General features: G+C 47.5%; 1 protein-coding gene across 1 annotated transcript in view; it reads left to right on the plus strand.

The window, feature by feature from the left end:
- Positions 1-9299: 9299 nt before the first annotated feature.
- Positions 9300-15380, plus strand: part of PUM3 (pumilio RNA binding family member 3) — a 31225-nt gene continuing 25144 nt past the window's right edge. The window contains exons 1-4 of the mRNA XM_083593386.1: positions 9300-9499; positions 11233-11415; positions 13278-13413; positions 14604-14679. Coding sequence (XP_083449512.1) covers positions 9412-9499; positions 11233-11415; positions 13278-13413; positions 14604-14679 — 483 coding nt within the window. The 5' untranslated portion in view covers positions 9300-9411. The remainder of the gene's footprint in view (positions 9500-11232; positions 11416-13277; positions 13414-14603; positions 14680-15380) is intronic.

Consider the following 15380-nt stretch of genomic DNA (forward strand, 5'->3'; position numbering starts at 1 on the left):
TTCATCATCTGTCAGCCACAGCCTGTCTTCTTTCTCCCTAATCTCTGCCTAGGACTGTTCTGGGAGTCTGTAGCAAATCGTGCTTCGTCTGTTGGCCTGCCTTAACTCTGGGGAGCTTGAATTCTTGGCCACGGCTGCAGCCTCTCTGAGCAGCCACTGAAAGACATGTAACGGGGGGGGCTGCTTGCAGCTAGTCTGCTGATCAGTTGTTAGTTCTAAAATGGCTGATCATTTGTGCAGGAAAGAGAGGGTTTGGTTTATTTTGGGTGGGTGATGGGCAGCATCCTGGCTGGCTGACAAGGCTGATGACCTGGTGGGCATTGCGTGTGTTGTGATTGGAACTGGATCACAGCACCAGGAGGTGGGGAACTCCACGGAGAAAGAGAGAGTCAAATTCCTGATCCTCATGCAGAAACCTTCCTACACATTAGAGTCTCCTTGCTGGATCAAGATGCACATTTTTCAATATGGATTGGAATGCTAGCCAATCATTAAAGGCCTGGAGTCAGCAGATCCACTGCACTGTTCCTGGATGATAATGCAAACCATGAAGTTTTGCAGGGACACACTGGCCCTGCATTATAGGCAGTTGTGCTGGTGTAAATTGTTTTAGGATTGTTGAAGCATTCATGGAATCATAGAATTGTGGAGTTGGAAGGGACCCTGAAGATCTTCTAGTCCAACCCCTCAGTGCAGGAAGATGCAGCTCTCCCATAATGGGATTCGAACCTGCAACCGGGGCCTTGTCAGCCCCATGCTCTAACCAACTGAGCTACATAGCAAACATTTCTGTAGGAACCAACCATGTGCTACCTCTTTGTACACATGAGAAAGAAAAACAAGAGCAGCCCTTCTGGAGCTAGCTATGGGTCCATGCAGTCCATGCTCCTGTTTCTAAAGAGTAGCCAGCCAGATGCCTCTGGAAAGCTCAGAGTTAGGCCCTCTAGTGCTCAGAGACGGTCCCCAGCCACTAGCGTCCAGGAGTATACTGCGACTGGACCTGGAAATTTATTCAGTTATCACAGTTAATATCAACTCTTAGTGGTGCCCATAAATTTGTCTTAAGTTCTGCTGATGTTGCTTCCCCTTTCGCTACGAGCTCCACTGTTCTTTCCTCATTTACAATCTGATCCACAATCTAGTGAAATCTATATATGCTTAGGACACAGCTCCATAGTTGCTTTATCCAATCCAATACAGAACTTGCCGTCTCAGCTGTGGACTTCATTGCTTTGAAAATGGAGACAGGTGAGCAAGACTGCAGCTGAAACTAGCCAGGCTGTAGCTTTCGTTTCATATTCCTTGCTGAGCTACTGTATTTTTCGCTCTATAGGATGCACCGGACCATAGGAGGGGGAGAACGGGGGGGGGGGATTCTCCCCCTCTCTGCACCCCTTCAGCGAAGCAGCAGGAGAAACGGAGCCCCTTCCATTTCTCCTCCCGCTTCGCTGAAGGGGCGCTGTGCAGAGTGGGAAAACTGTGCAGCGCCTCTCCAGCGAAGCGAAGCCTGGAGAGCAAGAGGGATCAGTGTGCACCTACCCCTCTCACTCTCCAGGCTTCAGGCGGCTATCCGCAAGTTTTGGAGCGCAGCGGGAACGCCTGCTGTGCTCCGAACGATTGTGGATAGCTGCCTGAAGCCTCAGGAGCACAGCGGGAGTTCCCACTGTGCTCCGGGGGCTTCAGGCGGCTTCAGCAAAAGCAATGCGAAGCCTCCGGAGCGCGGGGGGAGCTCTCCCTCTGCGCTTCGGAGGCTTCGCGTTGCTATCGCTGAAGCCAAGGGGCCTGCATTTGCTCCATAAGACACACACACATTTCCCCTTAATTTTTGAAGGGGAAAAAGTGTGTCATAGAGTGAAAAATGCGGTACTTTTGCTCCTCCATCTTAAGTTCTGTCTTGACATTTATAGCCAGAATAATAACATAGGAACCTTTTGTAAGATGAATTTATTTGGGTGAAGTTTGACATGCCCTTCTGAGATTCCCTCCCATTCAGATTGTGAGCTGTGAACCTCAGAACTTGGCTTTGAAGGGGAAACTGGTCCTGTATCTCTGTGGTTGGTCACTTAGGCTATAGGGTCAACACGGCATCACTCATCTATATGAAAGTATCGGCTCAATAATGGCTTCACTCACCCCAATACATATTTTAACCCATGAATCAACTTGGTCACCAGGAGGTGGATACAAATATTTTTTGTAGAACAATTGCCCCCTTGAGAACTTCTGAGGCCCTGTGAGTCTAAATCCTTAGTAGTTGCGGTGTGAGATCAGTGGACTAGAGGGACTAGGCAAGGCCCCTGAATGTTCTCCTGGCGCCTCTGTCCCAAATTCTGGGAAGCTTCTGCCTGGCTCAGGGAGGGAGGTGCAATGCTCACATGCAAGTCGTCGTGATGTATCACCTGCAATGTTCCCCTCTCCATGTCACTCTTGCAAGCTGGTGCCTCTGGCCCTAACACTTCCCCATGAAAAATTTCACCGCATGTCACTGCTTGGATGAATTATAGGTAAAGGTAAAGTACCCCTGACAGTTAAGTCCAGTCGCAGACGACTCTGGGTTTGCGGCGCTCATCTCGCTTTACAGGCCGAGGGAACTGGTGTTTGTCCACAGACAGTTTTTCGGGTCATGTGGCCAGCAGGTACAACGGAACACCAAAACCAGAGCAGCGCACGGAAACGCTGTTTACCTTCCAGCCGGAGTGGTACCTATTTATCTACTTGCACTTTTTAGTTGTGCTTTCAAACTGCTAGGTTGGCAGGAGCTGGGACCGAGCAACGGCAGTGCACCCTGTCGCAGGGATTCGAACTGCTGACCACCTGATCGGCAAGCCCAAGAGGCTCAGTGGTTTAGACCGCAGCACCACCCGTGTCCCCTTGGATGCATAACATCTCACCTGTTTTAGTAGGGAAAAAGTGAGTCTTATAGAGCAAAAAATATGGTATCTCTTTGCAGAAGAAGGTTGTGTGACTGCTGCCACACCCAGAGGGAGGTGCCAAGAGAGAGCAAAAGGGGAGAGCGGGGGCTGGTAGTGAATTTGGGAAATTTGCTGCATGCCCCCCCCACTAGTAAATGTTCACCCCTTGGTACAAGGGTGTTTGTATGGATAGACCCACATTCCACCTCTTTCTCCACCCCCCATCCGTGTGTGTTTTCCTTATCAAAGTTACCATGGGCATTGCCCTCCTCAGTGGGGCACATGGCAGTTACGCAACATTGCTGTGAGCTCGTTTTGTCTCTATTCAGCAACCGCATGAAGTACCCCAAAGAACTGCAGGTACAGTTTCGATCACAAAGATCCTGGGACATAAAACAGGAGTGTTAGCATCATAGGCAATGACCCGGAATAATGAGCTCCAGAGCAGATAGGCTGCATTTTTTTACCTTCAGTAAATGATGCAATTTGCATTTATTATTTGGCTAATTGTACGAAGGGAGCCGCAAGTCTATGCGGCCGGTGCTGTGCTTCAAAGTCTTCTGAGAAAGCAGGCTTCCTTTTCTAATGTGTACAGTGGTACCTCGGGTTACATTCGCTTCAGGTTACATACGCTTCAGGTTACAGACTCCGCTAACCCAGAAATAGTACCTTGGGTTAAGAACTTTGCTTCAGGATGAGAACAGAAATTGTGCTCCGGCGGTGCGGCAGGCCCGATTAGCTAAAGTGGTGCTTCAGGTTAAGAACAGTTTCAGGTTAAGAACGGACTTCCGGAACAAATTAAATACTTAACCCGAGGTACCACTGTATTAAAAAGGGAGACACCTCCTTTGGAAAAGAGACACCAGGGTCACATCCACACCATAAATGCCAAGCATTCTGGTGCAATCCTGGCAGCTGCAGTTAAGGCAGCTGGGAATTGGGTCCCTGGGGAGTCAGCCCTCTTTTCAAAGTCCCCATGACTCTTTGTGGGAAGCTGTGGTTGTTAAAGTGGCGTAAGAGCCCTTTAAATGTATGGGGTGAAGGAGGCCCTTGGCACCCAAACATGTTATTCTTTCCATAGCACTTTGATTTCAGTGCAACCTGCAAAAGCTTTTAGGTAAGATTGAAACAGTATATTTAGCTCTACAGATGGAACGGCTGCAAGAGAAAGCACAACCAGCCGCCGCATCTGGGTGTGTTATGAAGGTGCCCTTTCAAGAACTCTGCCTGGGCGTTCTCTCACACCATCAAGTATAAAAGCATTGCTCTCAAAACACAATCAAAATGACTATCTAAATGGCAAATAATGACTACTGAAAGAGCTTTCAGCACCTAAAAGCCTGCACCGTGACGTTTCTAGGCACCTATCAGGAACATTTCATTTGCTGAAGCAGCCTTTGCGACAACAGAAATTGTACATGTGGGGAGGGTGTAATGGCCTTTTCACATCAAAACCAGTCTTTGGAGCTCGTTAAATGTTACTTACTGAAAGACCAAATTAAGCCTTCCTAGAGCAAAAGATACACCGAGAGGCTTAATTTGGTCAGAATCGAGTTGACACTTCCAGAGTTAACGCTAAATGCTTGACTCCTGGAGAATGGGCCGCATACCCAGTAGAGGGCTGTGAAAATTTGTGTCCCGGGCTTTTTAGGCTCGTCGACCCATGTACTGAAAAGGGGCACCTTGGTTGCCAGATGTTAAATATATCGACATTATTTTCCACTCTCCTACCCCACTATAAAGGGACATGGGTGGCGCTGTGGTCTAAACCACAGAGCCTAAGGCTTGCCGATCAAAAGGTCAGCGGTTCGAATCCCGCGACGGGGTGAACTCCCATTGCTCTGTCCCAGCTCCTGCCAACCTAGCAGTTCAAAAGCATGTGAAACTGCAAGTAGATAAATAGGTACCGCTCCAGCGGGAAGGTAAACAATGTTTCCGTGCACTGCTCTGGTTTCACCAGAAGTGGCTTAGTCATGCTGGCCACATGACCCGGAAGCTGTACGCCGCCTCCCTCGGCCAATAAAGCGAGATGAGTGCCACAACCCCAGAGTCGTCCGCGACTGGACCTAACAGTCGGGGTCTCTTTATCTTTTACCCCACTATAAAGAGACAAGTACACGAGTACAAGCCCCTTGTATTTAGCTTGGTAGCGTATAGCCAGCCAGTGCCATTCTTTCCGCAGTGGTATAAAGAGGGTTTTTATGGATGTGGGTGGCGCTGTGGGTTAAACCACAGAGCCTAGGACTTGTCGATCAGAAGGTTGGCGGTTCGAATCCCCGTGACGGGGTGAGCTCCCGTTACTCGGTCCCTGCTCCTGCCAACCTAGCAGTTCGAAAGCACGTCAAAGTGCAAGTAGATAAATAGGTACCGCTCCGGCAGGAAGGTAAACGACGTTTCCGTGTGCTGCTCTGGTTCGCCAGAAGCGGCTGTCATGCTGGCCACATGACCCGGAAGCTGTCTGCGGACAAACGCCGACTCCCTCGGCCTATAGAGCGAGATGAGCGCGCAACCCCAGAGTCGGGCACGACTGGACCTAATGGTCAGGGGTCCCTTTACCTATAAAGAGGGTTTGGAGGTGGGACCCAGACAACTGGAATCGACTCACTTTGCTAGGTCATGGAAATATTATTCCAGCCACTGAAAAGCCACACACACACAGCTAGGGTAACACTCAAAATACCTCTCTTTGATGAGCATATAGGTAGCTATATTTAAGTCTTTCCCAATCTGGTGCCTTGTAGATATTTCCAGGCCCCACCAGCCCCAGTCAACACGGCCAATGATGGGAAAATGGCCGTTGTTGTCGGACCACATCTGGAGAGCCCCACGTTGGAGAAATCTGGCAGATGTGTAGAGAACTTTCAACAGTGACTTGCTGATTCAAATAGATACTGCTAGGAAGTGTTCGTAAACAGCTGAGGAAAAGCCCTTTTTCTCCTTAGTTTTGTCGAGTGTGAATCTGCAGTGAATTGTAAATTAAGCAAGAAGTGAAGCAGAAGAGGAAGAAATCTCAGCCTGATTGTCCTACTAAGGGACAAAAGTGCGCAAACGATTTACATTTCTAGCTACAACAGGCAATATTTTGCAACGCCACCAAAAGGGAGTATGTGGAATCATTAGTTTTCAGTGCAATCTTGCCCAAGGGCTCACATTTGCTGAACTGCTTAATGATAATTTTTTTAAAAAACCATTAAAAACTAGGTCTGCTGTACATGGGTCTTCCTTGTCTGATGCAGCTACAGCCTTGGCTAGTTCTGCGTGCTATTAACACAAAGGGGTGTGTTTATGTGTGTCTTTAAGCCATGTACTAGAGGGCTGCACATAATCACAGCAAAGTGAGTAATCCACTAATCCTCTTTTCTCTTCCCACTGCAGAGAAGGCTGCAGAAGAATTTTAGAAGCTTATAAATTGAATCCTGGGGTTGCTTTATTCTTATAAATAAATATATAAAGTGTTTACTAAGAAATGAAGGGTTCTAAAGGTTGACTACCAATGATGCCATCTGCAGAACCGAAGAGCAATGAACAAGAAGTTTATTTTGGATAATTTCCCACCATTTTCATTTAAGAGAATCTTCCTGTACCTGAAGGTGGCTTTAATTGTCCAGATATTAGCCTACATTAACATAAGCCATATTTCTTTACACGTATAAATAACTGGCAAGTTATTTCTTCTCTTCTCTTAATGCCCCAGCTTGGGTAATTCTAGTCATGGTTTATTTCACACCTCTGTTTGGATGGCTCCTGCTGGGATCTAAATATAATGAAAAGAAAGGCTGAATACATTGATCTTCCTCCCTGGCAACTGTAGTTCACCCCTCCCAGAGCTACAATTCCCGGCACCCTCAACCCAACAACAAATCCTAGGAGAGGACGAAGGGACACGCTCTCAATGCATCTGAAATCTCCTCTGGATGCAGCCAGAGGAGATTTCAGATGCAATCAAGACCCGCTTTGCCGAAGGGAAGGCGGCGTCCTCTGCTCTGGCAGGAGAAGCGACCGAGAGTCTGGCAGCACCTGAAAGATGAGCCAGTGGATCCCGGGATCTGGATCCGATGCAAAGGCAGGACCTGATGCCTGCTGGCTGGGAGCTCCTGCTTGGGCTCTGTGGCCACGATCCGAGGCTGGGCACCCCTTGGGGGCCCATCTGCTACTCCCAGCTGGGTTTGTCTTTTTGGGGGGGGGACTACAACTCCCATCCTCCCTCACCGCTGGGGCTGCCAGAAGGGGATGATGGGAGTTGTAGTCCAAAAAAGACCCCTTCTTCGGTGATAGACTATATGGAGATGGCAGAAATGACCGGCAGAATTCGAGACCTGGGAGAAGAGTTGATGGAAGAGGATTGGAAAAAGTTTAAAGATTATCTACAGAAATATAGTAAATTGTTTGAATGTTAAAATGATGTGGGATCTAAAGGTAACACGGCATTTGGGATATAGTTAAAAGAGCTATGAAAAAAAGGATTTAAAAAAGAGGGGTAATTAGAGATATAACAAGTGGGAGTATACAATTATAAATGAGATATGAAAGAGGGTTAGAATTTGCTGAATTTGGCGGAATAAAGAGGAACACAAAAAAGGGAGATGTGAGGAGGTCAGGAAAGAGGGTTATAGAACCTTGAAATATAAAAGTGGACTCTTTTTCTTTTTCTTTTTTATTAAGTGTGTATTTTTTGGTTTTTTGTGTGGATTTGTCTGTTTTTTATGTGTTGTAAAATTCTAATAAATATCTATTAAAAACAAAACAAAAAAGACCCCTTCTTCGGCCCCTTTGGGATGAAGTGGAGGAGGCTCTTGGCTGACAGGAGAGCATAGCTGTCAACCGTCCCTTATTTGGCGGGAAACTCCCTTATCCCAGTGCCGTGTCCCGCTGCTGTCCCTTAAATTTCCTGGGTTTCAAAGGAAGCAGCTCCTCTCCCTCCCTCCCTGCCGGCCAGGGAGGATGGAGGCTCCAACTTTGTTTCTTGGCTGCCCGGCCCGGCCCCCTCCGGCCTCCTCTCACCAGCCTCGGCCCCCGGGAGCCCCTCCCCGCCAGGACTGGCGGGAGCCTCGGGCCCTTCCGCCGCCATCCTCCTCGCGGCCGCCGAACTGAGCATCTCTGCCTGAGGCCTCCCCTCTGCCTGTCGCCGCCGCTCCCGCTAGGCTGTACTGCAGCTGCGCTGCCGAAGGACCCGGATGAGATGGGCAGCCATTGCTGAGGAGCCTTGAGAGGAGAGCGAGGGCAGCCATAGAGAAAGCAGTTCAGAGAGAGGAGGAGGAGGCAGAGGTGGAGGCGCAGGCAGGTGTTCCAAGGGCTAACCATAGAGGGGGAAAGCGGAGGAAGGACCGCAAGCGCTTCTCTCATAGATTTGTAGTGGTGGACTAGCATAGATGGTCTGATCTGCGGGTTTCCTTCGGCCGCTATTTCCCCCCCCCTTCCTCCCGCCCCACCTGATGGAACTGAGAGCTGCAGATGGAGCACGAGAGAAAAGATGCAGAACTGCAGCCGCATCTTTGTAGCTTGGACTTGGTTTTGCGCGAAAAGTGGTTGCTGCTTGTAGTTATTTAATTGCAGTGTTTCATCAGCTGGTGTCTTGAGCAGCAACCTCTGGAAACGAAGGGCTGCTCTCCTAAATTACAGTGGTACCTCGGGTTAAGTACTTAATTCGTTCCAGAGGTCCGTTCTTAACCTGAAACTGTTCTTAACCTGAAGCACCACTTTAGCTAATGGGGCCTCCTGCTGCTGCCGCGCCACCGGAGCCCGATTTCTGTTCTCATCCTGAAGCAAAGTTCTTAACCTGAAGCACTATTCCTGGGTTGGCGGAGTCTGTAACCTGAAGCGTATGTAACCTGAGGTACCACTGTATCTGGTCCCTTTTAACTTCGTATTTCAGCTGGTTGACTAAAATCCCTTATTTTGGCTGCTGATCCCTTACTTTCGAGGGTGCTGGTCCCTTATTTTCAAATCTGTAAGTTGACAGCTATGCAGGAGAGGTGCTTCCTCTCTCTCCCCCGAAGGCTCCCTACTCCCGAGGAGGCTCCCTCCTCTGCTCAACTGCATAGGGATGAAGGCGCAGCCATTGCTCCGAGCGCGGCCGCCTGAGGGTGCCGCCGCCGCCGCCGCCACGCAGCCCCGAGCGGAGACTCCCCTCGGAGGGAGCGCGCAAAGGGACGCGACCGCGCAAGGGGGAAGCCGGAAGACGGGCGCGCGCGTGTCACTCTGAACCCTTTCTACGTCTATGGGCCTCGCCGAAGCCGCAGCCACGGCCGCCACTTCCGCTTCCCCTTTGGACAGCGGGAGAACGGCGGAAGGCGCCCCCTGCCGACCACCCCGCCGGCGTTCCAACGGGAAACGGAAGTGCCGGCAGATGTGTCCCGCTGCGCGGCTTCTCGCGAGGCCCCTTGTCCAATGAGAGCGAGCTTCCGCCGGAAGGAGCTGGGGAGGAGAGCGGAAGTGCGGCTGGAGACTTCGCCGGGAGGTCGGCACGTGGGGCTGAGCGAGGAAGCGAGTTTTCCCTCCCATGGAAGCCAAGCGCCGACGGAGGGGCCTCGCAGGCGGAGGAGGAGGAGGCCCCGGGAAGAAGAAGCTGGCCAGGAAGGCGGAGGAGGGTGAGGCGGGGGCGGGAAACGGGCCTCCCCTCCGAGGGCGAAGGCAAAGGGGTTGACCCCGACCCTCCTCTACAGCTGGGGGGGGCGTGGGTGTGTTTTATGGGACCCCCCCCTCGCATCGCCCGGGTCTGGGGAAGAGAAGAATTCTTGCTGGGAGTTGGAGGTCGCTGGCCGAGATCTTGCGGAGGTTTTTTATTATTATTACTGCTTTGTGAACCATTTGGTGGAAAAGTGCAACACAAATTCAATACATACAGAAATAATTCTATGAACCGCCTTGAGATCTCCGGGTATAGGGTGGTAAAGGGACCCCAGACCATTAGGTCCAGTCCTGGCCGACTCTGGGGTTGGTAGATAAATTCAAATAATAATAATAAGGTAAAGGGACCCCAGACCATTAGGTCCAGTCCTGGCCGACTCTGGGGTTGGTAGATAAATTCAAATAATAATAATAAGGTAAAGGGACCCCAGACCATTAGGTCCAGTCGTGGCCGACTCTGGGGTTGGTAGATAAATTTGAATAATAATAATAAGGTAAAGGGACACCTGACCATTAGGTCCAGTCGTGACCGACTCTGCGGTTGGGGCGCTCATCTCGCTTTATCAGCCGAGGGAGCCGGCGTACAGCTTCCAAGTCATGTGGCCAGCATGACTAAGCTGCTTCTGGCGAACCAGAGCAGTGCACGGAAACGCTGTTTACCTTCCCTCCGGAGCAGTACCTATTTATCTACTTGCACTTTGACGTGCTTTTGGATTGCTAGGTTGGCAGGAGAAGGGACCGAGCAACGGGAGCTCACCCTGTCACGGGGATTCGAACCGCTGACCTTCTGATCGGCAAGTCCTAGGCTCTGTCCTAGGCGCCACCCGCGTCCCATAATACTAGTAGAACACCACGAATTATAGTCCCTCTGATATATTTTTTTAAAAAATCCTTTCTTCAAGTAGTGACAGCGTTTTTGGTTGCTCCCCCCCCCAGCATGTCAGTATGTCCACTTGATCCAAATTCTATTCCCGTTAAATAATGTATCCCGTTATGTATTCTACGTTTCTAATGATGAATAGACATTGCTGTTTAGTGTGGAACTTGAATTCGTTCTCACGGAGGGTGGGCCATTTTCTAGTCACCATAATTATATGAAGAAACCTGACTTGGAAAGTGGATGACTGTTTTTTTTTTTAAAAAAAAAATAATGTAGGCACTTTTTATTTATTAAGGTATGAATGTATAGAATCAATACAGTTCCCCACCCCCAGGAAGTGACAAACCACATATTTCATATAACTGCTTTAACATCACTGTTACAAACAAAGTGGAAGACTGTTTGATGTGAAGTTGCCCACAACACTTCCCTGTACTTTAGCATATAATTCTGCCTTAAGCACACCAATGGCAGGGATAAAGGGTAACTCAAAATATATCCGCTGGAAAAAAGTTCTGTCATCTTATCTGTATGCTATGTACTGTATGTAAGACCACCAAATGGTAGAGATTGTTAGATAAAAACTAATCTAATAAGCGGTTTCTAACAAAATAGTATTTTATCTTTTACAAAATATACAAGTACATTATGCGTTTTCCATCTTAAGATTTTTGTCCCATGTTGCCTTTTGCTCTTCCATTTATCCTCCCTGAATTGAAATATCAAAGTTGGACTTAGAAGAATATAATACATATTGAATACAAACTGATCTGTTGATTTTGTGAAATTACCTCTTTTGAAAACTTAAAATAGATGCTGGTCCTCCAACCAAATTAAATAGAAAAAGTGGTGAAGATGGCAAGCCGAAATTTAAACGTAAGAAATTTGAGAGAGGAAACAAAAAGCCTGGTAAAACTGGAGTGAAACAATTCAAGAGTAAACAACCATCAGAAAAATTTACCAGGAAGCGCAAACTTCAAGATGATAAAGAAGGAGGTGAGAATAATACTTGGGTTTGTTTGTTTGTTTGTTTGTTTAAAGATATATTGATCAAATAAAGATAAATGTATCAGTGAATGTGCTACTTTTAAGATATTTGAAGGCGTCTACTGTCCACAATCTATTGATGATGTGACAGGGCCTTCTCTGCCCTTGGCCCTGTTTGTGGAATGCCTTCCCCATAGAAGTTGCCATTTTTTTTGTGCCAGTTCAAGACCTGTCTATTTGCCCAGGCTTTTGAGTATTTTATCTAGTTGGTTTAGCTTACTGAGTAGCTTTAGTTGTTCCTATTTGAGGTGTTTTTATGGTTTTATCACTTTGTATTGCGTGGTTTTTAAAAATTTAAGTGTTCCAATCCACCCGGGTACCTATACAGATGATGAGCTATAAGTAGTTCACATCTTAATGATGAATGTTTTCTTTTAAAGAATGTGTGAATTGTGACCAGCCTGCATGCTGTAGATTCATCTCTGCACAAAACTTGCATTTAGTGCTGAGACAGTGGTTTGAGGCAGGGTCCCACAGTGCTATGCTGGCCTTGGTAGTGAAGTAAAACATTGTGGTTCGTAGGTCCCACCCAGGGTTCAAATTATTATATTGTCCACTTGCAACCAAATGAAGATGCCTGGGCACCAGGATGGTGCCTGACTTCTACACCATGTGGGGATCATTGGATTGCACCTGTTTTCACACACTAACAACACATCCTGTAGAATGCTACCAGTTATATGTTATCTGCAAAGGAATTTCAGAAATCAAACTGCTTTTTTTGTGCCGCCTGAACAGGAGCAGTCACCATTATGAAAAAGGTGTCGGAATAGGCTGATATATATGTGGACTGTCCCTGGATCACGTGACTTTTGTTCTTTAGGTTCTTCAAGCTCTTAACGCTGCTCAAGGTTGTCATCTGAACTAGCCAGCTGTTTAACTGATAATCAATCACAGTCAGTCCATCCTTTGAAAAATAAGACTTTAGAGCCGTCTTGCCCCCAAATGGCAACTAGACATTCCATTTGGGTGGCTGTAACATTGATTTAGGGAGCCATTTGGCACCTAGCTTATATATCTGAGTTTCTAACACTGACTGGTAGGTCCCACTCCTCCTACCTTGGCCCCGGGGACGGGGGGCGAGGATGGGCCCTGCCTCATTTTCTTGCAGGGAACTAGACAGTTTGGCTGCTGCTTGGCTTGTATCTTCTTTGTTCCTCAACGTCACAGCAGCCAAACCATCCCAAGCTTTCCTCCTAACATGGGAGTGAGGAAAGGTGCAGCAATAGCCACACAACTCCTGGAATAATACCCAGCAAGTCACAGTTTTGGCTCCAAGGTTGACGGCAGCACGCTTGCCATTGTAAATGTAGCAAGGATGGATGGTCAGGAGCATGAGTTATGAGCCTGAGGTTCAGATTTTAGTTAGGTCATGAGTTTTCAGAGCTTGCCTTGGGCAAAACCCACACCTGTAATATCAGGATAAAATGGGTCAGAGCTCCATGATAAAGAGCAGGTGTTTTTGGCATTTGGAGATTAAGGAAAGGTGGAGAGTCACTGGAGAGCCTTTGTCTGAGTCTACTCTACTGGGCTATATGTATCCATGGTTCAACTTGGTATCATGTAAATAAACGAGCTGCTGTTTCAGAATAAGCTGTAACAGTTTTAAAAAGCTGGTTCTTTCCTCCAGCCTGACATTCTTGGAATTTTAAACAGAGGCACAAAAATTGATTAGGGAAGTATTGCTGTTGGAGAGGATCCCATGAGCAGAGCAGTCTGCATCCAACAGTTGGCACTATTTGTTAATTAACTTGTGTAACGTTTGATGCATCTTAACGTGTGCTACAAAATGAATGCATTTTTGTCATCAGGGTCAGCACCTAAGAAGCCTAAATGGGACGACATCAAGAAGAAGAAGAAGGAGCTGAAGCAGAGCCGACAGCTGAATGACAAAGCCAACTATGATGTGGTGCTTAAGGGAAAGCAGATTTGGGAATCTCTGAGGCAGTAAGAACGACTTGCGCTGCATTTTCCTGAACTTAACACTGTACTTGTTTTTCCTCCTCACGAAGGAAAAAAGTTTGTCCTGCCTTAGACTTCAGTATAATCCACACACAGACATGGTTTATTGCTTCAGTTGTCTGTGTGGATTATAAAACTGAGGCTGTACGTCAGTGTTTTAGGTTCATTAAAAAAATAAAATCATAACTAGATGAATATGTGTCCTTCATTAAAGCATGGATAAAGGACTACATATTACAAAAGAACCTTTGGACAAAGAGGCTACCTGCGAGTTGAGCACCCTGCAGTGTTTGTCACCTGCTGTGAAGTGTTTGGCTTGAGTGTAGAAGCCCAGGCCGTCTCCACATCTTGCTTTTGCAGTGCTATGATGCTGCTTTAAACAGCCATGGCCCCCCACCAGCTAATCTGGGGGCTGTAGTTCTCAAATTGGTTTGACAACCGGTCTCTCTTCCCAGAGAACCCTGGGAATTGTAACTCTGGGAGAGGAGAATAAGGGTCTTAACAAGCTACAGCTCCCAGAATTCATTGGCAGAAGCCATGCCTGTTGCAAGTGGTTTTGCTTTAAAAGTGTCAAATCTCTGCTCAGTCTTAACTCACTAAATGGCCTTGGGCAAGTGGCAATCTCTTCACCTAATCTGCTTTACCCAGTGGTTGTGAGAGCTCTCCTCTCCCCCCTCAGCCATCCGTTGCGCTGATCATGCTGCACTCCACTCTGCTACCAAAGTGGCAAGGATCTAGTCATGCAGTATAGGGGGTTGGACTAGATGACCCTAGGGGTCCCTTCCAGCTCTACAATTCTTTGAATCTATGCTGTGTTTCACTAAAAGGGTGGGTGCTCTTGTCATTAGAGTTCCCAGTGGAAGGTATACAGCACTGTGTCCTTAATAAAGTTGGGCACCAAACCTCTTACCTGCCATATATGTGTGGAGGCATTCCCTGCCTCCCCAAAGAAAAGGTTTTTGATTGTAGTAAGCGGATGAGCTTTGGAACGGACAAGAAGCAAATACTGTAACCTGTTAATGCTGCTCTCATTTGCTTCTGGACAGCACTTTAACATGTTAGTCTTCCAACATTAGATGCCAATTAACTTCTTAAAGTACAAGATAATTCAGTTACTGTTTCAAGAATAATAATAATAATTGTTGCATTGTCTTAAGATTTTCTTGTTTTTGTAGGAAAAAATGTGAGAAGGAGAAGCGGGAAAAGATGTTGAGTGAACTCCAAGAGCTGCTTCGTGGGAAAATAAAAAATGTAAGCAGGATAGCAGAATACAGTAACACATGACTCTCAAATGGCTGGACTTGTTGGGGTTTTGTAATGGTGGGGAAAGGGCATGTCTGGTTCTGCTGCCCCTCCATGGGGTGGGGGCTGGGGGGGGAGTGGAATGTCTGTTCCCAGGCCCAAGGGTCATCCTAACTTTTCATCTACCTGTTGCATCACCTGCCAAGTATCTCAAAGGTCTCCAAGCCCAGGACACAGCTTTTCAGCAGGAGCAGGAAGAGGAAGCAGGAATACAGTGGTACCTCGGGTTAAGTACTTAATTCGTTCCGGAGGTCCGTTCTTAACCTGAAACTGTTAACTTGAAGCACCACTTTAGCTAATGGGGCCTCCTGCTGCCGCTGCGCCGCCAGAGCACGATTTCTGTTCTCACCCTGAAGCAAAGTTCTTAATCCAAGGTACTATTTCTGGGTTAGCGGAGTCTGTAACCTGAAGCATCTGTAACCCAAGGTACCACTGTTTCCCATTCTCTGGATCCAATTCATTGCATTGTACTGGAATGCTTCACCTGTTTTACCACCACCATCATCAATGTATTATTTTTATTTATTAAATTTGTATACCGCCCTATGCCTGCAGGTCTCAGGGCGGTTCACAGGATAAAATCACAATATAAAAACACAAAGCAAAACAAAACAACCCAGTAACATCCCCCCCCCCCCGCCGGAATAACC

This window comes from Podarcis filfolensis (genome assembly GCF_964270895.1).
Source record: "Podarcis filfolensis genome assembly, chromosome: 17".
Lineage (NCBI taxonomy): Eukaryota > Metazoa > Chordata > Lepidosauria > Squamata > Lacertidae > Podarcis > Podarcis filfolensis.